Raw genomic sequence first — 21,116 nt, forward strand, 5'->3', positions numbered from 1 at the left:
TTCTACTGTTATTATACACATATGATTATTGTCACACATGTATACTATCAGATATTAATATATTATTATTAATTATAATATTATTACTTTCATTAATGTTGTTGTAAGCTACTGTCATTACCGTCTGTCCTGCATCTCTCTGTCTCTGTCTCTGTCTCTGTCTCTCTCTCTCTCTCTCTCTCTCTGTCTCATTGTGTCATACGGATTACTGTTAATTTATTATGTTGATCTGTTCTGTACGACATCTATTACACGTCTGTCCTTCCTGGAAGAGGGATCCCTCCTCAGTTGCTCTTCCTGAGGATTCTACCGGTTTTTTTTCCCCGTTAAAGGGTTTTTTTGGGGGAGTTTTTCCTTATCCGCTGTGAGGGTCCTAAGGACAGAGGGATGTCGTATGCTGTAAAGCCCTGTGAGGCAAATTGTGATTTGTGATATTGGGCTTTATAAATAAAATTGATTGAATTGATTGATATTCTCTGAGGATGACTCATTTTAGTAACTATTTACAGTAAAAAAGAAAAAAACAAGCAAATGAACAAAAAAATAAATAAATTTATACACTGGGCATTCAAAGTGCTCTCTGAAACTTGACTTGGGATGGCTTGTGTCCAAAAAATGAAAAAATCAAAACTAGAGCTAAACCAATACATCATTGGAAAGGTCTCAACCTGGAGAGTAACATATGTCAGTGTGAAGATTCTACATGGCTCCTGCTTGGACATACTGACCTTTGAACCTTGAACTCAGTGCATGTTTGTTTATAATTCAGCAACAAAAGGGGGTACAGACATGGGACTAACTGTTATAGAGAGCTTTTTACCTCAACTGTAATGTGAGTGTAGTCAACAACTGTGGGTGCTATCAGATATGGGTAAAATATGGATAAAATTAATTTTCACCTATTTAGAAATTAGATATTTAAAATCTGATTACACAAATGTATTTACCATCCCCTTAAAGTCCACAGTGTACTCTGAATTCAGTATTTACAACTTCCAAATCTAGGAAACATAGCAGCAACAACAACAACAATAATAATAATAATACATTTTATTTATAATACCCTTTTCATCAAAAGATCTCAAAGTGCTACAGGTTAAAAACAAAGGGGAAAAAGGAATGGAAGGGAATAAAAACAAGATGAGCAGTTTTAAACAAAAACATCTAAGGGGGACCAAAAGCTTTGCTAAAAAGAAATGTCTTAAGACCTTTTTTAAAACAGTCAGTGGACTGTGGTGCCCTCAAGGTGTCAGGGAGGGCATTCCATAGATGTGGGGCAGCAGCACAGAAGGCCCTATCTCCGCATGGTCCTGAGTCTGGTTCTGGGTATGTGGAGGAGGTTTGAGTGAGTGGAGCGGAGGGAGCGTGTTGTGTTTTGTGGGTTGAGAAGTTCTTAGAGGTATGGGGGGGCATGTCCATGGATACATTGGTGTGTGAGGAGGGAAACCTTGTACTCAATCCTGGTGGAGACGGGAAGCCAGTGGAGTGAGTAGAGGATGGGGGTGATGTGCTCATGTTTCCGCACTCTCATCAGGATCCTAGCTGCAGAGTTTTGGATGTACTGAAGCCTCTGCAGGCTCTTGCTAGGAATCCCAATGAGAAGTGCATTACAGTAATCCAGTTTGGAGGAGATAAAGGCATGAACCAGCTTTTCGGCATCTGAGAGGGAGAGAATGGGGCGGAGTTTGGCAATGTTACGGAGGTGGTAGAAGGAGGTCTTGCAGAGGTGGTTGATATGGGATTCAAAGGTGAGCTGGGGTCCATTTTTACACCAAGATTTGTGACTGTTGATGAGAGGGGGATGTTGGAGCCAGAAAAGGTGATGCTGGTTATGGATGATGATTTGGTTTGGTGAGGGGCGCCAACCAGGATGGCTTCGGTTTTGGAGCTCTTGAGTTGGAGGAAGTTGTGCTCCATCCATACCTTTATCTCCTCCAGACAGGTGGTGAGTTTTGACGGGGATGACTGTGATGATGAGGGTGGGGTTGCAGCTGTGGCATTTACATAGAGCTGTGTGTCATCAACATAGCAGTGGAATGAAATTCCATGGTGGCTGATGACTTGACCAAGGGGGGTGAGGTAGAGGATGAAGAGGATGGGGCCAAGGACTGACCCCTGGGGGACACCGCAAGTGACTGTGTGGATTTGATTTGGAGTGACCCAGGGAGATGTATTCTGTCCAGTTTGTGAGGTATGATTGGAACCAACTGAGGGCAGTGTCATTGAGTCCAGTGGTGAGGTGGAACCAGTTTAATAGAATGCCATGGTCGACTGTGTCGAATGCAGCAGAAAGGTCCAGGAGGATGAGGAGGGAGGGGGAGCCAGCATCGGATGATATGAGGAGGTCGTTAGTGACTCTTACGAGGGCAGTTTCTGTGCTGTGGGCGGAGCGGAAACCGGACGGGAATTTTTTGAAGAGGTTGTTATGTTTAAGGTGGTCCTGAAGGTGGGTGGCAACTGCTTTCTCAACATAGTTGTAGTTCTTCTGGTTTGCAAAGTAGGGTTCTAAATAGGGTCATAAAAGATATATCTACTGAATAGATCAAAAGGCTAGTAAAGCCAAACTAGTAATTGCACTGCACCTAGATGAACTATGTTTAAGGGATAGTGCAGCCAGAAATGAAAATTCAGCCATTATCTACTCACCCATATGCCGAGGGAGGCTCAGGTTAAGTTTTAGAGTCCTCACATCCCACAAGGACATTTGGATCACTACGGATGAGCAGTATGGACATTTTTGGACGTTTGAATCTGGGGCGCCATCAGCCCCAGAAAATAAGGATGTTGGTTAATTTCAGATATTTTAGCTAGTACTCTAGGAACAGCGTTTTTGGGACGGTATTTTTTTGCGGCTTGTAAAATAGAGTTGTAAAATAGGGTTGTAAAAAGATAGATCTACTGAATATATCTAATATCTAGTAAAGCCAAACTGTCATGTTATTATTCTTCTTATTATTGATGGGAAATCATGACAGAGGAATATATTTGCCGTTTTAATATCAAGAACACTTTTGTGTTTTTGTGTGTATACAGGACGTTGTTGAACCAGGGAATTCGTGTGTACACCATGACAATAGATCCTAATTGACTTTACATTGGCATTGTTTCCGTGGTACTGGCACGTAATTTCAACCCATTACATGCTGCCACCACGGAATGCGATGTTAAGAGGTCGTGGTCATTTCACGTATTTCTGTGAGATCAGGTTGGACGAGACGTGTGCTGCTGGCCAGTGCTGCTGTGTGTCAATTATGTTCAGCAAACCAGCCAGCAAGAAGCGCAGTTTCTTCCAAACAAACCGAGTAAGTTCAGTAATGCTGTTGCATGTAGATAATGTCAGCTAAATGATGACTAATTAATGGATGCCAATATATCAAGTTAAGCTAGTTAACAAGAATACTAATGTTATTGTTACCTATGTTAAATCACTTGCTAGCTCGTTTCATGCTAGGAATAAACCCACTCCTCCTTCATTTCTGCGCAGAACTTGTGCTCATTATTGCTTTGCACATATTTTTTAAATCTTTATTGCCACAATAGAAAGAGCAGGGTCAGGGAGGAGACAGTGGACAGAGGCCAGCAAGGATGATCATGCAGGGTCTTCACTAGGGATGGGTACCGAACTCCGGTATTGAAGGAGCCCCGGGGCTACATTCTTCAAGACCGCAGTATTGATAAGCTCTGACCTTAACGGTTCTGCTATCAGTACTGGAGCAGTCGCGTATTTTTTTTTTTTTTTTTTTACAAGATAAACATTATCTTGCACATTTATCTCACCAACTCTGTCAATTATCCGTCATTGTATCATAATTTTCGCTATTCTCCCTGAAGATGAGAGATCTGTCTCACTCACCTTGGCTGCCTGCTGTGTGTGAGTGGAGAGCAAGGGGGCAGGGCTGTTGTTCCAGTGACACACACACACACACACACACACACACAAGACAGCGCATACACCAACTCAAGCTCGTAACCTACCTTTAGATAGATAACAATGGCGGAGAGAGCCAACCGGTCGAAAGTGTGGCTTTACATTACAAGAGTTGATGCAGACACAGCGCATTGTCACAAGTGTGACAAATTTTTTGCATGTAAGGACGGCAACACTAGTAATTTGTCAAAACACCTTGCGAAAGTGCATCATATTCAGACAGAAAGATGTACAGTGTTTGACTGCCCTAGCACAGCTAGTTCATCTACGTCCAGTCCAGGTTTGTAACATTATGCTAGCAGCCAGCACATGGAGTTAATGACCATTAGCTATTTTGCGACCCTATTTACTAAATAGGGTTTCAGATTTGGGATTTTATTTGTGTATTTTTCAGATACTTCTAAATACATGAATATAACCATAATCATAGCCTGGGCTGGGTGCGTGGGATTTGCCCCCCTCTGGTCTAGCCTTAGTGATTAATGTTACATCACCATATAAAATACCTAGAATACCTAATGTTTTTACTTACGCTAGATTTGTTTATATATGCTACAGTGATTTATTTTTTCCACAGAGCTCTACGATGCGAGCATTTTACTGCATTTGCGACTAAAAATAGTTTTGTGCAAGGAAAAGAAATCATTCAGGAGCACGCTGTGCGAGTACAGATTTCAGCCAGCAGCAGGCGAATCCTGTCTGTTGTGGGTTGACCGGGGGTCACAGACACAGACAGGAATACGTATTCCTGTCAAATACGGCGGCCATAGTGCTCCAAGGTGCAAGATAACGGCTTACCGGCGACGGAGAAGCCTGGCTCCAGGTCCAATATTTTCCTCTTTGTTGATGTCNTGATACTACTCAGAACCATGATACTTTCACTGGTATCGTACCGTGGGTCCCAATTTTGGTACCGAGACAACACTATTATTTTATGTATTTTACATTTCAAGTTGTAAAAAGTAAAATGTTTCGTTAAAAAACTATTTTGTTGCATAATGAGAATTGAGAAAATAAATCAATTTATGTTCTTAAATTTTTTTTTTCTTCCTCAGAAAGTATCGATAAGAGTACCGTTAAAATACTGGCTCGATAAGCAGTACCGACAAGAGTAGTAGTAGTACCGTTAAAATCATAACGATACCCATCCCTAGTCTTCACAGGTGAGAAGAGAATATAACTGGCTGAGAAAAAATATCTATAGCATAAAAGTGACTTTGCGATTAATTTCCACAGCTATGTCACCACTACTATTCTAAATTCTATTCATAAATTTTGCTTTGCACATTTATTATCTAATTATTGCAATAGATAGAAGGGGGACAGGGAGAAACCAGGCAGGTATTTGGCACTTAATTATCTGGCTACTTACCCTGTAGATGCTCGAGGGTCATTCTGTGTCAACTCAACAAGAGTTTGGCAGCTAAAACCTTAGGTTTTGATAGAATATAATTTTAAAGAACTAAAGTCGGTCCCCTGGTGCTGTACTGTGGCTGTTTGTGGTTATGTGGTTCTTTAGCCGCTAAGGAGAGGTGCAATGGAATGGGAGAGGATGATAAATCACTCAATAGACCTCTGAACAATTTGTCCCCGACTTCTGAAATGATGGCTACGCCTCTGCAGGTTGGGTTGGTGGATAAGTCACAATGAAACTGACTTTCGCCCGGGACTTTCCCCTGGAGTCCCCTGGAGTTCAGATCCATTTGAATTTTGAGTGAACTTTGAGTCATTTTAAGGTATGTCCCTACCCTTTTTCTTTTCCCAAACCTAACCACAGTAGCTTTAATCGCCTCAATCTAACCTCCGTAAGCTTACGTTAATTACATAAGAATATAACGTCATTTGTGGGGAGCAAATTTGTAGGATATGACCCTATGTGATGTTGTCACAACAAACATCCACCTCTTTCGGACCTGTGTGTAATTGACAAGCAAGAGTGAAAACATTGAATTTCCCCTCAGGGGGATTAATAAAGTAAATAAACTTAAACGTATACACTTAAAAACCAAATCATCGAATATTCATATTAAACAGCCAAATCTGATTCAACTGACATAACTCTGAATCTGGTACAGCCCTACAGTATCTGGCTTATTGTTAATTATTTCTCATGTGAAAACTCACCTTTTCACTCTCCCTCCTCTCTCACACACATTTTCTACCAACAGCGCTCCTCCAACCTCCAAGAGCCTATCGCCTCGTGTTACGAGCCAGTGTAAACTGAATGCTGTGAATCAGGGCGGGTTGTTGCATGTGACTAGAGGGAGTGGGGAGGAGAAAGGAGAGAAGGAGACATGTCCCTGCAGCTTTATGGGCTGGCTTCCCACCACGATGCATCACCGCCTGGCCAGATAATACCATCATGTTCATAACTACCCTGTGTATCTGTGTGTGTGTGTGTGTGTGTGTGTGTGTGTGTGTGTGTGTGTGTGTGTGTGTGTGTGTGTGTGTGCGTGCGCGACCTAACTACCAGGTGACCTGCCGCTCAGCTCCTAATAAGGGGCATCTGGTGTTGTTTTACAGGATGGAGGACTAGAGGAGGAGGAATGGAACATTGGAAAAGCTGTGAAAAGCAGGTGCTTTTAAGGAGAAAGGGAAAAAATGACATTGGGGATGTGTCTGAGGATGGGGAATAGGTAGAACGAAAATATAGAGGGGAAGAGTTTGAGAAAGAGAGAGAGAGAGAGAAAGAGAGACAGAAAATGAGAGCTTGGAGGGTGAATTAGGAGAGAAAATGAGATATAGAGAAAGATGCAGAGAGATGAGCACACAGAGAGAGAGAGAGAGAGAGAGAGAGAGAGAGAGAGAGAGAGAGAGAGAGAGAGAGAGGGAGAGAGAGACAGAGACAGAGAGAGAGACAGAGACAGAGAGAGAGAGAGAGCAATGGAGAGAGTGCCCGGATGAGGGAGTTGAGATGATGGGCTGGCAGTTTCCAAGCACCAGGCTGTTTTTCAGGGCTGTCAAGCACATTGTGAGGCATTGTTTGAAATGCCCAGGCTGATGGCTGACATATGAATCTAGCATGCCAGGCCCCTGTCCACTACAGTACACTACACTCTGACACACAAGCTAACGGGCCATGCACTTTTGTGAGTCTGTGTGTATGTGTGTGCTGGTCAGTGAAGGGTAATTGGCCGACCTTGGTCCATCCGGATGGCTGGAATGGGGAAGGGGAAGGGAAAAGGGAGGTGGGGGTGGGAGAGAGCAGTTGTAAATTTTGTCCCACATCAGTGTATTTCTGTCAGTGGCACTCCACTCTGGCAGTTAACTGTTACCCCTGGAAAATGTGGGAGTAGACACACACACACACACACACACACACACACACACACACACACACACACACACACACACAGGTAGAAGCACACTTACTGTACACGAACAGAAGTCCATAACTCACTCCAGTGCAATCAGCGGTCACATGCACACAGCGGATGAGTTAGTGTTTAATCTCCTCACCAGCACTGATCAGAAGCATCCCATATGAAGTCACATCCAGTCCATAGATATGGATGTGTGTTGAAGGAAAAAATCTTCGGTGGTTTCTTCCCCTCCTGTTTTTTTTTTTTTCCTTTACTGTCTCCCACAATCTAGCCCTGTCCCTTGCAACTCTGTTTCACTTTATTTCTTTGTGTTGGCTCATGTTCTCTAATCTGCCTCTTACACTGAAAAAAATGATACTTTGGATCAACTTAAAAAAATTACTGTAATTACTGAAAAAAATGATACTTTGGATCAACTTAAAAAAATTACTGTAATTTGTTACACCTAAATTTATTAGTTTTTCTCAAATTAAATTTATGATGTGGTTGAAACCATAAACTTTGATTTACTGGAAATACATTTTTGACCTTAAGACAAAGAAAGAAATTGCATTCATACAAAGTAAAAATATAATTCATAACAAAGACCGTAAACAATTTTTATCCTTTGTTACAACTTAATTTTTCATTTTGGAAAAAACTAATTTTTACTATTACATATAAGTATAGATTTTACTTTGGTATAAACTAATTGAATTGCTGTAATTTTGTTACATGCATTTTTTTTTTAATTTTTCTCAAGTTAAATTTCTGATTCAGTACAAAGTATAATTTTAATTATACCTTAATCAATACATTATATTTAGTCCCAAGCCAAAGTGTTACTTAATGTAGGTCAAGTAGGTCAAATAATGATGGTTTTTTTTTTACTTTTTACAACTTAAATTTTCACCACAAACAAAAGCTAAATTCCCTATAATATAAAACTAGAATTCACTGAACCGATTCACTGCAGATAAAACTAAAAACAGGAAAATTCTCTTCAAAAGACCGTTTATTTTTGATGATTCTGAAAATTGCATCACCGTTCAAAATAATAATAAAAAACCCATCAAAAACTTAATAAAACTATGTCAATGTTGTTACCAGTACAACAGGCCAGTGTGTGTTTTACACAACAACACTTAGGAAAAAAAAACTTTCATGTAAAATTAAATAAAATGTGGTCTTTTCATCATGTTTTTTTTTACACCTAATGAAACTGTAAACACATCAACTTACACATCTTAACATGTAAAACTGGTTTGTTCACCTCTTCTTTAAAACGTCAGAGATCCAAAGTAACAGCATTATAAAACAGTAACAGTAATAAAACAGTATAAAAATAGAAACAGTGTTAACTCTTTGCTATCATTTGACAAAATGATATAAATGTAGGAATATCATTATTTTTGAACCATTACAAATGCAGGGGACCCCAAAAAATAAAGCAAGGAAAAACACAGCTGCTGTGAGTGCAATTATGAATAAAGGCAGTTCAAGGAAAAAAACATAACCACTAGTGCTCTTACACTGCTTACTGAATTTAGCATTATTCACATTTCAGTGTTGATATATGTGCCACAATATTTATACAACAGAAAGAATTCTGTTAACACAGAAAATCACAAATTAAATCGTGTTTTGAATTAAAGCTAGTTTCTCTCTTATGTAACAATGACCCCTTACATTATCCTGGAATGTATTTGAATACAAGCAATAAAACAGAACAACATGTTGTATCTAAATGTCTTTCTTTGAGCAACCCCATATTTAGAGCTTGACACTCAGACTGCACACTCTGCGTGTCATTCTCTTTGGTTCAATCTCCATGAATATTTTCTGCAGCGCATCGAAAGTGTGTTTGAGCTCACCTGGATAGCTCAAGTTTAGAGCATAGATGAGGCCAAATAAGAGGGCACATCAATGTGCAACTGATGGCAGCTCATTAAGCACCTCCACACCTTTAATAATGATGCCTATGTCACATGGTGGCTTTAACGGATCCTCTTCCTCCCTGATGACAAACACCGCCATTGTGCACTGCTGAAGCTCTCTTTCGGCGTCATCCTTCTCAGCAACCTGACAAAAGACAAGACATTTATTGTACTCCCGAGTGTCAAGTGAATCAAAAAAAAGTAAGTACCATTTCTGTTACACTTATATTGTGTTTATTCTGTCGCATCTCGTTAAATTCCATACTTGTATTTCTTCACTGGTCGCATCTCGTTAAATTCCATACTTGTATTTCTTCACTGATAGATAAGAGATATTTGTTATCGTTTTATGATTACGACTGAGTTGCTTGTGTGTTTGGTAAGTATAAATAGTCAGTAACTCAGGTGTTAATGGCTCCATGGGAAGCAGACGTGCGCTGTGACAGCCCTTGTTAAATGCTGTATTTGACCAGTAGATGGTGGTATTGGGCCATGTAACTCAGCTTTTTGATATAATATGTGTGGATATTGGGTTGTTAACTTGGTTACTATTGCTGTATTTGCACATATGAAAATTGTGTATATTTTTCTGTTCTATGATTACGTTGTCAGGATTGTAGTGTTGAATAATGTGCTTATTATTGAACCTAGAATAGGGGTGTCAAACTCAATTTCATCTTGGGCCACATCAGCATTAGGTTTGCCCTCAAAGGGCTGGTTGTAAATGTAAGACAATACAATTGTATCTATATCACATAATTGCCTCTGCATTTGATTAATATTGATTTTATAACAATAACAATAAGCTCTAATAGCAAAAATCTTGCAAGTAGACATTCACTTGTACAATTATGTATTAAAAAATGAAACAGATTAAGTAGTGTCTGTGAACAAACTTTAAAACTGTTTAAAATATTAGTATTTTTGCAGTAAGATGATCTGCTGCTCTGTTTCATATGAAGAGTTCTGTGGTTCTGATTAGTGTGGAGGAACAGTGATGCTCCGTGTTTTCTGCTCTCACAGTCACATGACGTCTCTGTGGGTCAGACTCGTGGCTCTGTACTCTGCTGTCAGACACGTTTTACATAAATGATTTGCAGCAGAGTTTCTCATCTTTCTTATAAAACACAAACTTATTCTACACTTGGTGGTGCGACGCGGTACAATGCCACCTCTGTCGCTGTTTTCATCGCGGTCTGCTCTGATGAAATGACGAGGAGACACAGGAGAGGGAGGAGGGAGCGCTTGTTTTGTGTGAGCGCGGCAGCAGGCGTCCAGTAAGAGCGGTGCGGACACAGACAGGAGGAGAGAGAAAACAGAGGAAGGTTACAGTGGCAGCTTCTTGATGCCAAAAATGAAACATATTTGCGTCCTAATGAAATGTATCGATACGCTAGTGCTGCACTGATTTGTTTCCAATTCATGTTCAGCTTTTTACCGATACAGGCCATCTGAACTGATGCACTAGTATCTTACACATTAAAGTCCGATGCATCAGATACACCCATAATGATGCATCTAGCTACTAAATGACTTCAGTATGTGTGTAAAAGGGATGCATTCTCGGACATGTAGTTATTGGACACCATACTTCTGTAATGCAGTTTAGGCTTGTATGATGCAAATGATATTTTTTGCAACTTCTCGCGGGCCACATAAAATGAGATGGCGGGCTGGATTTGGCCCGCAGGCCTTGAGTTTGACACGTGATCTAGAACCTCAAACATTCAGCTTTATGGCAAGTAAAATATTGGTCCAAGTATTTAAAGCTATCCTCTAAAAAGTTCTAACATCTGCTGTGACATAAAAATATTAAATAGTACAGTAGCATACATACATACTTCAGTTAAGATTCACTATAATATTATTTAAAAATGTGTTTTCTTCTTGTTTCTAACATTGCATGTTTGAGCTCCACTGTGTAGAATGATGTGTGTGCAAAGTTTGTTATAGTTATAGAGATCAGGGCAGACTCAGATTCCTCCAGAGCTCCTCAGAGTCCAGTAAGTGTCTGGAAGTGAGCAGCAGCTCCTGGTCTCTGCTCCATCTAGTCCTCATTGTGAGACTGCTCGCAGTATATCTGGACAAGTGTTCATGCTCCATCTGCTAGAGTTTACTTGCTCACTGTATGTTATGTATTGTATGTTGTGTGTGTAGTGTAGACATTTTAAATGGCATCAGCAAATGTACATGAATTTATTATCATAAATCAGTCTGAGTAGTTTTATAGGACCTGAGATCATGTAAATGAGCTTTAAAGTTTAAATACCCAATGTCCTATCTTGTCTGAAGCTGAAGTGATTAACTGCAAAATATCTTACCAGAAACTCCTTGATCAGTTTTTGTACGTCTTCCCCAAGGTACAAGATGAGGCACTTCAGCAGACACTCTCTCTTTAGGCTCACATCCAGGCTCTAGGTGAGAGTGCAAAACACAAACAACGCAAAATCATGCTGTCAAATTGTGCAACTTGACTGAAGATGCAAACACGAAAATGTATAAATGAGAATTTAGACCTACAGTAATTGCTGTATAACAAATTGTTTGGGCAAACCAGTGAATAGCCTGTCAAACTCAGAAGATAAACATTGTCCAACATGTGATCTAACTCCACAATCAAATGTGCTGACAATATGACACATGAACGTGATTGCTTTTATTTACAATTTTACTATTTATCTGATACAAGGCAAGTTTTGCAGTATTGAGCAAATACACACCTGATCAAGAACTTTCAGCACACCCCGTGTCTTCTCTCTGACAGCTCCTCCCTTGTTCCTGATGATCTCAATCAGCTTGCTGTGGTGCTTGTCCAAAGAAGCCAGGAATCGCGGTTGAAGTGGAACAGTAGTAATCCTCATAAATTCAGCATTGATCTATATAAAACAAAATATCACAAGCAAATGTTATTACATTGTATATTACATATTACATTAAAACTGTGTGGTGTGTGAGATCTTTTTTGTGACTTTTTTGTGACAGGACCTAAATATGCATTCTGAATTGCTTTGGCTTAATCAATATCATTTGATTTACAGGCCACCACTGACCTATTGCTACTGAAAAAGTTACTTACCTCATCCACTGTGAACAATGCAGGCCATCTCTCTTTCACCTCTTCCACTCCTGATTCCTTTGCCACAATTTCTTGTCTTCGCAGTGAAAAGGTCTTGTCCATTTTGTTCTTTATCACTGCACGATTGTTTCGCTTCCTCACTCAAAAGTGTCACTCTGTCATCTTCCAAATTATCTGGAGTCTCTCCAGTTGGAATGTCAGGAATGTGGTTGGCTTCTCCTCTCCTAGGTCTCTTTACTTTTTTTGCTGGCAATGCATCCTCCGGAGCTTTGGACTTCAGTGAATTTGCAAGTAATTCAGCACATCCTATGCCCTTTAGCTGAGTTCGGTAGTTGCCCATTTTTGTCTTCAGCCGGCCTTTCCATCCGTAGCAACCGTTGTACGAACCAGGTTCAGAGAGGCATGGATGCTTCTTGATTAGTGCTTCGGCTACGTCACTGAAGTCAGCATCTGTTGGGTAGGGTTTGTACTTGTAAATCTCTTCAGCTACCTTTTTCAGAATATCTGATATTGTTTTAGGACTTGGTGTCAATGGTCTCTTGTTTGACCTATACACTGAATTTCCCTTTTCTAACTGCAGTTCAGTGTCATAGGAGAATGCTGGTATCGGAAACTCTCTTGGCCACATCTGGGTTCTTGTAGAGACAGAGCTGGAGGGTGAGGACAGGAGCTCTGTGTCATCTGTTTGAGTAGATTCTACCTCATCACAGACAGGGATGGCTGGGCTATCATCAGATACTGGGATGACCTTGATAGTTGCCAAATTTTCAAGTTCAGTAGTAGATGTCAAGTTCACTAGTGCATCTCCAAAGTCTCTGTCTTGGTACTGCAGTCTAAAATTGCCATTTAATCCACACATCTTCCTGACTTGATTGATAAGCTCTTCCACTGTCTCTGGAATTCCACCAGGCAGAATTAGCTTCCTGGTGTCATCAGGATTTAAAATCACTCGCAACTTAGCTGGCCTTTTCTCTGCCATGTCAGCCCATCCAAAAGGATCTAGTAAAGACAAGAATAAAAATACAGTATTAGGTGTGGTACAAAATTAGCCATAACTTAGAGCCAATTCATAGTCAAAATTCTGGTGAAAAAATTCTGGTGAAAAAATAAGACATTTCACAGTAAATATGAACTGAATATGTATGAATGAATGAAATAATGAATGAATGAATGAATGAATGAAAGAGAAAGGAAATTACCAATATTTGTGAAAATCAAACTGCTAAGGCCTAATGTTACCTTCAAAAAAAATATGCCTATTTCATTAGAATTAGGTCAGGAGCTATTAGAGGAAAAGGGGACATTCTTGGCAAACTGGGTGCATTTTTTTCTGACAATTAAATAGACTAATAAAACAAAAGCATGTGAAAAAATGAGAAAATTAATTGAGAAAACCTACACCCATTCATATACAACCTTATACATGTATGTATCTCTTCAGAGAGATGATGCGCCGTCCGCCAACCATGTAGTGAGCCAGAGGGTAGGGATCTGTCAGTTCTTGCACCCCAACAAGCCGTAGTTCTTTAGTAGCAGATACGACTAAGTCATAGGCTCGATAATGCTCCAGGTACCAGGCATTCAGTTTTTTGACAATAAAAAATAGTGTCTCTTGTAGCACAATCATCTGAACTATTTCACAAAACTCTGGAAGTCCAGCCAGCGACCCATGGGCTACCACCATTCCAGTCCTGTAGTTGTAACCATTGTAGGATACATTTTTTGCAAGGTTCACAGTGTCCATATGTGGGTGTTTCTCTTTGACTGCCAGTACAATATCCTCATTCAGAACATCAAGGGGAAGTGTTGAAAGATCAGTAACCTCCAGAGATGGCTTAGAAAATCCAGACATGTGCAGATTATATGCAGTTTGAAATTGGTGCCTCTGGGCTAATGAATACAATACATTTTTGTAACAGTTTGTATGACGGATTACTCTTTTGAAGAAGCTATGTTTTGCTTCAAATCTCATAGTCCATAGTGCAACAAGGGGGCCAAACTGGCGGATCAACAGGGGATAATGCTCCAAGAAGTGATGTTTGGGCCGAATTCTTTCATGGGGGAAAACCTCTTGGAATACTGCCCTGTGTTCGGATATCTTGAAGTCTAGATAAGAAATAGAGTCCTCAGTATGAAGAGGTGCAACAACAAGTTCTACTATGTCTTTTAATTCACACAGGACCTGCCACACTGGTTCACTTGAAGGAACTCTGGCTCCAATCAAGAGAGGAAGAAATCTCAGCAGGCTCCAATTCTCATGTGCATTTCCTCCAATTGTTCTTTTTGTAGTGTAGGTGAGGGGCACAAGATGGGGGCGGTTTGTCTTATCAGTCCACTTAAATGGAAACGTTGTTATTGCTTCATTCAAATTGGCTAATGTAAAATATTTTTTAGAAATCAGTACATCAAGACAAAGAGCAATCTCAACTGGGATAATTCCTTCAAACAGATCATGAGCTATATCTGAGGGAAAACTCTCTGTCACACTGAAATATGACAGATTTTCTGACAGCACACACTTTGTTTTTACACCAAAATGACAATTCAATGAATTTTCTTCGATAGCTCTCAGATGAGAAGTATGAATTTCCTTTATTCTTAAACAGAATGCTCCAGACTTGACTTCTTTTGTTTGAATGTCTACATTTTCTGCTGTACAAAATCTGCAAAAATATTTACCTGAAAAATTTTCCACGAAACCTGCGATACCGTGGGCCCCGAGATTGTCTGCTACTACACAATGAACAAAGCCTTTCACAGTTTTCCCCAACTTGGCAATAAACAGTCCTTGTTGTTGTAATGTGATAAGATCATCTATTAAGGGCTTCAGTACACTGTCAAAACCATAACACTTGACATCCTCACTACGAATAAGTGCAGCTAAATATATATTAGATAGTGATGAGTGACAACTAGCAGGTAAGTTTCCTAATGCCCAATATACCCCACAGATTTTGTGTTTTTTTCTCGAGGTACCAAGGGGATTGCAGACTTCAAAATCATCTACGTACAAAATAAGTGAAATTGCACACTCTTTTGACAACTGCAAATTTTCTTTATAATTACTACCATCATAAAAGCACCTATACTGAATTCTATCAGATTGAATTTGATGAGGAGATTTCAAATTGATTGATAGATCTAGAAAAGTTTGACAACTTAGACTCTGCTGTAACGATTTTAGTATAGAGATGTATTGAAATGATTTTTTGTTTTGGGAGTCGAGTACAAATTCTGTAGGTTCTACTGTTTTAAAATGTTTTTTGTAGTACGCCTTTTGCTTCCAGGCAGTGGAAAGTGGGCCACGACCACTAAATGATGCTGTGATTGGATTTGACTTGCAAATAGTAGATGCTAACTCTTGCAGAACAGTTTCATCTACTTGACAGTTGCCATTCCGTAAGTGGTGAGATATGGTTTGATGGATAAGAGGGACAGAAGCAGTGCTAATTAAATAGTCAAACTCTTGCAAAAGTTCATCAACAGCAACACTAGACACAAGATAAATATGTTCTAGCTTCAGTAAGAGAGAGGCAACTTTGAGCTCAACATTATGTGTCAAGTCATTTAAATCAAAACTTGAATCATCCAAGTCCTCTGCACTTAAATCTGGGGGCTCAAAACCAACACTATCAGAACAATCACTTTCAACAGAAACACCCAAACTTGACCCCTGTTTCTCTACTATTTCAGGCTTTAAGTCATTTACTGAGCAATTCTTATGATTTCTGCTTCTGTGAGTCCGAAATGAACCATAAATATTTGTTCTGTACGAACACCCCTGAAACACACAATCAGCAGTTTCACTATTTTTCAGATGCTGAGCTATATGTTGAAAATAGTCTGTTAAAGTTGAACGTTCATTGCAGTTGCATAAGAGACATTTAAATGTGGTTAGTTCAGTTTGTGAGGATGGCTGATGAGATCTTGACAAGTGGGTCAAAAGTGCCTTCCAAGTTTTGCAGGTACACGGACAGTTTAAATGGATGCATGGATAGGAATGGCGGCGTCCATAATGTCTGTGTTCAAGTTTATAATGTTTAAGAAGCTCAGATCTTCGTGACACAGAGGCACCACAGTCTTTGCATTTCAACATTCATTGGAAGACTGGGAAAGAAAAAGAAGACCCACCTTACNGTACTGACAGAAAAGAGAATGGAATACAAATGGTTCTTTTTTTCTGTGGATCCTTTGGTACTGGGTCGCACAAAATGAATAAAACATTAATTGTCTATATTTTATTTACATTTACTCTGCATGGTATTTTATTTGGGAAAAACATGGCTTCAAATATGCTTTGGCTCCAAAACTGCCTATCATATCCCATGACAATCGAGCCTGCTAAAAGTGACACACAAACAACCAATCATCTAACACATTTGCTCCCTGCCTGGCTCATTGAAACAGCCTATCATATCCCTGAACGCTCCGAGTGACAGGCAAACAGCCAATCATTTAACAGTTGTGTAGTTCGGTTGCGGCATCGCCATGTGTGTTTGTTGACATCAGAACAGCATGTAGTGAGAGCATGAGCGCTGAGGGAGAGGGAATTACAAACAAAAAAAGAGGTGTGTTATTTAGGGTACAAAGTAAAGGTAACCGGTAGACTACTATTGTGCGTCTGCCCCAATTCTGAAGCAGCGGCGGCAATAATCAAGTAACGGTGAACATAGCGGAAACCCCGCATCATAACAGTAAACTCTCTCACATTATCACACACTTTCACTGTCTCCCCTTCCCTTTCGTGTCCGCTCCACACTCCCTGTGTTCACATACCTGCTTTAGGAGATGAATTCATTGACCCTCACAAATCACAATCACTCATTCACCTCGGACCCCACCCCACACACACCCGGCTCTGTTTTGAAACCGGTCAGTGGTGCAAAAAATATTAATTTAGCCGACGCGTTTAATTGCCGTCGGATCGAGGAAGAGGGGTGCATGATAAAATGGCTCAAGTTACATGCTTTAACCAAGCGAGATGCTTCTGTGAAAACATAGTGGCGGGTGAGAGACAAGGAAGACGAGACGTTGCGCTTGTCACCTGGTTACATTATGAGATACGTATTAAATACAAGTTTTGATAAGTTGTCCGTTTTACCCCAAATGTTCAGGCCTCTTATCGCGGAGTTTCACCGTCTTTGCCTCACTCACCTCTGCTGCAGGGACAACTCGGTGTGTGTGTGTGTGTGCGTGAAGCGCGGGCCTGCCTGCAGCAAGCCGCTCCCGCTTCTAGTATGCTGCATTCAAGCTATACAGTAAAAGGGGCCTTATCACACTAAATAATAAGCGTAAGCGCTTATTCTTTCATGACATGACTGAACAATAACATTAGCAACGACATTAACTTTGCACTTGTCAAAAGGAAGCAACGAAAGCATCGCCCTCTGCATGTCAAATAAATGCAAACCTGGTTTAGCTAGCGTTAGCATTAGCGCACAAAACACAAAGGCAGTCTTTAAGATAATTTTAGTTGTCTATCCTGTAACTAATCATAACTATGCCTGGCAAGCCCACATTGCCCCTAAAACATCTCAATTTTGAATTCTTACCTTGTTTTAAAGAGTTTCCACGCACGACAGACAGTCCACACCTTCGATGCGAGGGGCCAGTAATGGCGGACAGCAAACTCAAGAAGAGCGATCTGACGTGACGTCACATGGTCACGTGACAAGGAAACCTCCGGTTTGAAGTGAAAATACCATTTAAGAAGAATTGTTTCATTTCATTTTGTCCAGGGGGAGTGTCGTTAGCAAACTGGAAAAATCAGATTTAACCCAGAAACCATGATTTCTCATTAGACCAATTTAAAAACGCACTTTAAAGGAATGACACAGTCGTTTCACTTTTTTCAGTGTACTCTCTCTCACCCTCTACCTTTGGATTTCCTCATTCCCCCTCTTCCATCTCTCCTCTCCAGTCCTTTCTTTACTGGACCTTGATCCGTACCTCATGCTTGCGTCCCTCATCCATCTCTCCTTGAATTTCTTCTCTCTCTCTGTATTGTTCTATTGTTCCCTATTGTTTTTTTGTTTTTTTGCCTCCTTTCTACCTTCTGCCTCGCCCCACAACCTCCTCATTTCACCCCCCAGCCACTGGGGGACGGCTGTTGTAGACAGACCTGCAGAAATAACTGTGTTACTCTTCAAATCAATGCAACCAGGCACCAGTGGCTATAGCCTAGTCCTGTCCTGTGTGTGTGTGTGTGTGTGTGTGTGTCATTGTGAATATGTGTACTTCAATTCTCTGCCAGAGGCAGAAATGGCAGATAACCAAAGACATATCTGCCTCCGTCATCAGCAGAGCTGTCCATCCACCCTTCTCCCCACTTCTCCCTCTCTTTTTGTCAACCACAGCTTCTCCCTGTAATCTCAGTAAAAGGCAAAGGAATGAGAGGGAGATGGGAGTTCATAAAGTGTGATTTTCAGCTTGCATAAAAATAAGCAGGCTGAGAAGAGACATTTGATAATGAAATACTCCCGTCTCTGTTTATCTTGGACTCTGGCCCTCTTACAACTCCAGAAAAGAACCACAAGCACACACGCAGGCACATGAGCCAACACACATACATTAATGCCACACACACACACACACACACACACACACACTCACACACATGCATATGTACAGTTGATGACAACATATCTACTGACAATAGCAGCACTGTCAGCATGTGTGTGATGAACTGTAAAACAGCAGAAATCAATGTTTTCTGTCCCTCAGTCCTTAAGTGTGTTTGTCCTCTGAATGATTAACACTCTATCGCAAGGGTCACCAATCTCTGGCACACCTGCCACCACTGGCATGTGGTAGCTTCAACATATTCTCATAGAAAAGTTTGCATGATTTCCTACAAAAAATGCATGCACAATTAAATTACTGTATCAACTCTGAGGCCCCCCTAGGGGTTGCGGACCCCCTGTTGAAGACCCAGGCCCTAAAGGTATTATCAGTAAAATTCACTTAGTTATATCATTATATATGTATGATTATTATGGCTGCATTATTGATAAAGCAGTTTTTTATGTTGAAGCTAGTGGTACAGAGAACTGAACTGTGATGCATCTTATTTTCTAAGCTTATTATATGTTTTTAACCGTTTTAATCTGTATAGTAACCAGTAACTACAGCTGTCAAATATTAGTGTAGCGGCTATTTGTCCTCATTTCAGTGATTAAAAATCAAAATATCAAAAAAACTAAAATAAGACAAAATCAAATCAAACGGCCACTGAGGCACCTAGGGAATTAATTTACGCAGGAAAAAACCAAAGTCCATTGTCCAGGCAAAAATTAAGTTTCTTCGGTTTATTTTTCCATTGGCAAACAGACAAACAAAGAACAATGGCCTTTGCCGCCTCTCTTGCCCTGGTAAAAAACCATAAACCCACCCAGGTGCCTGGCTCACCTATACCTGCATACCCATATATGTAGATTCACCTAGAGCACCCCAGCTACACAGTACCTTCAAAATAAAAGCATTAATTAAAGCTGCAAGCAGCGTTGGTCGGGACCTCGAACTCTCGCTGTCGGCCTCCAGCTCACGTAGACAATGTGAATGAGCCTATTCGTAAGAGTCGAGATGACAATAAAACAAGCAATGTCAATAGAACGCAAGGTCATTTTTGACAATGAACCCATGACTTGGGAGTAGAACTTTGATGGCTTCTGAAAACCAAACTACTGACGACATCAATCAATCACTCAATCAATCAATTTTATGTATAAAGCCCAATATCACAAATCACAATTTGCCTCACAGGGCTTTACAGCATACAACATCCCTCTGTCCTTAGGACCCTCGCAGCAGATAAGGAAAAACTCCCTTTAACAGGGGAAAAAAACGGTAGAAACCTCAGGAAGAGCAAATGAGGAGGGATCCCTCTTCCAGGATGACAGACATGCAATAGATGACATACAGAACAGATCAACATAATACATTAACGGTAATCTGTATGACACAATGAGACAGAAGGGGAGACAGAGACAGAGAGAGATGCAGGACAGACAATGTTAATAGCTTACAACAACATTAATTAAAGTAATAATATTATAATTAGAATTCTGGCTACTGTGGTACAATATGTTGAAAGTATATTTTAATATCTGATAGTATACATATGTGACAATTATCATATGTGTATAATAACAGTAGAAGTATGACTAATGATCACAGCAGCAGCAGGAGGAATTTAGCAGGACCACGGCAGCAGCACAAGCACACACGTCACACTATGCAGGCCCCGCTGTGATAGAAGTTAACAGACAGTGCAGGCAGACAGTGGAGCACAAAGGCTCCGGAGAAGAGGCCGTGTTAGTGACATGCAGTAACAGGACGAGAGAAAGAGAGAGAGAGAGAGAGAGAGCATGCTGCATACTACATGTGCTACAATAACAGAGCACTAAGCACAAGTTGATCTGTCATGTGTGCGAGTTTGAAGCCGATACGATAAACGGTGTAGGAGAAGAATATTTTTGAAGAAAGAGCAATTTTGAGGCGAAATCTTACTTTGATAGGGTGAATAGCTCACTTCCTGTTGGAGTTAGGTCAGGGGTGTGAGCGCGTGATTTGTAGGTCTCGATGAGACAAACAAGCCAGATTCCTTTCAGATTATTGACGGTGGACGTGCTGACATATTGCGGTAAGCGAGTTGTGTCATTTCCGGTGTTTCTGTGACAGCGTCTCTGTACTGCTCTGGTGAATTCTACTAGCCTGCTTTCTCACTTCAGTTGCTTTAACGTTGCTTTAACGTCTACTTCAAGTCATAACCCACACTGGTTCTGTTTAAGCACTTAACGTTATAGCTCTCCTCCTTTCTACGACTTTCTTGCTAATCTCTTAGCTGTTGTTTGCACGTTACTAGCCTTGGTAGC

At 40.5% G+C, this 21,116-nt stretch overlaps 1 protein-coding gene across 3 annotated transcripts in view; it reads right to left on the minus strand.

Annotated features, from left to right (window-relative positions):
• LOC126390112 (uncharacterized) overlaps positions 1-16,345 on the minus strand; it is a 261,242-nt gene extending 244,897 nt beyond the window's left edge. The window contains exons 1-5 of one of the 3 annotated variants that reach the window (XR_007569926.1): positions 13,660-16,345; positions 12,244-13,242; positions 11,888-12,043; positions 11,489-11,581; positions 8,070-9,312 (exon numbers count right to left, since the gene is read on the minus strand). Coding sequence is in view for 1 of the 3 variants with exons in the window: in XM_050044252.1 (XP_049900209.1) it covers positions 9,154-9,312; positions 11,489-11,581; positions 11,888-12,043; positions 12,244-12,345 (510 nt within the window). In the remaining 2 variants the exon portion in view is untranslated. Of the gene's footprint in view, positions 1-8,069; positions 9,313-11,488; positions 11,582-11,887; positions 12,044-12,243 lie in introns of those variants that run through there. The other 2 variants (XR_007569927.1, XM_050044252.1) reach the window with 2 other exon arrangements.
• Between the last annotated feature and the right edge of the window lie 4,771 nt (positions 16,346-21,116).

Source organism: Epinephelus moara, chromosome 5, assembly GCF_006386435.1.
Source record: "Epinephelus moara isolate mb chromosome 5, YSFRI_EMoa_1.0, whole genome shotgun sequence".
NCBI classification, from domain to species: Eukaryota; Metazoa; Chordata; class Actinopteri; order Perciformes; family Serranidae; genus Epinephelus; species Epinephelus moara.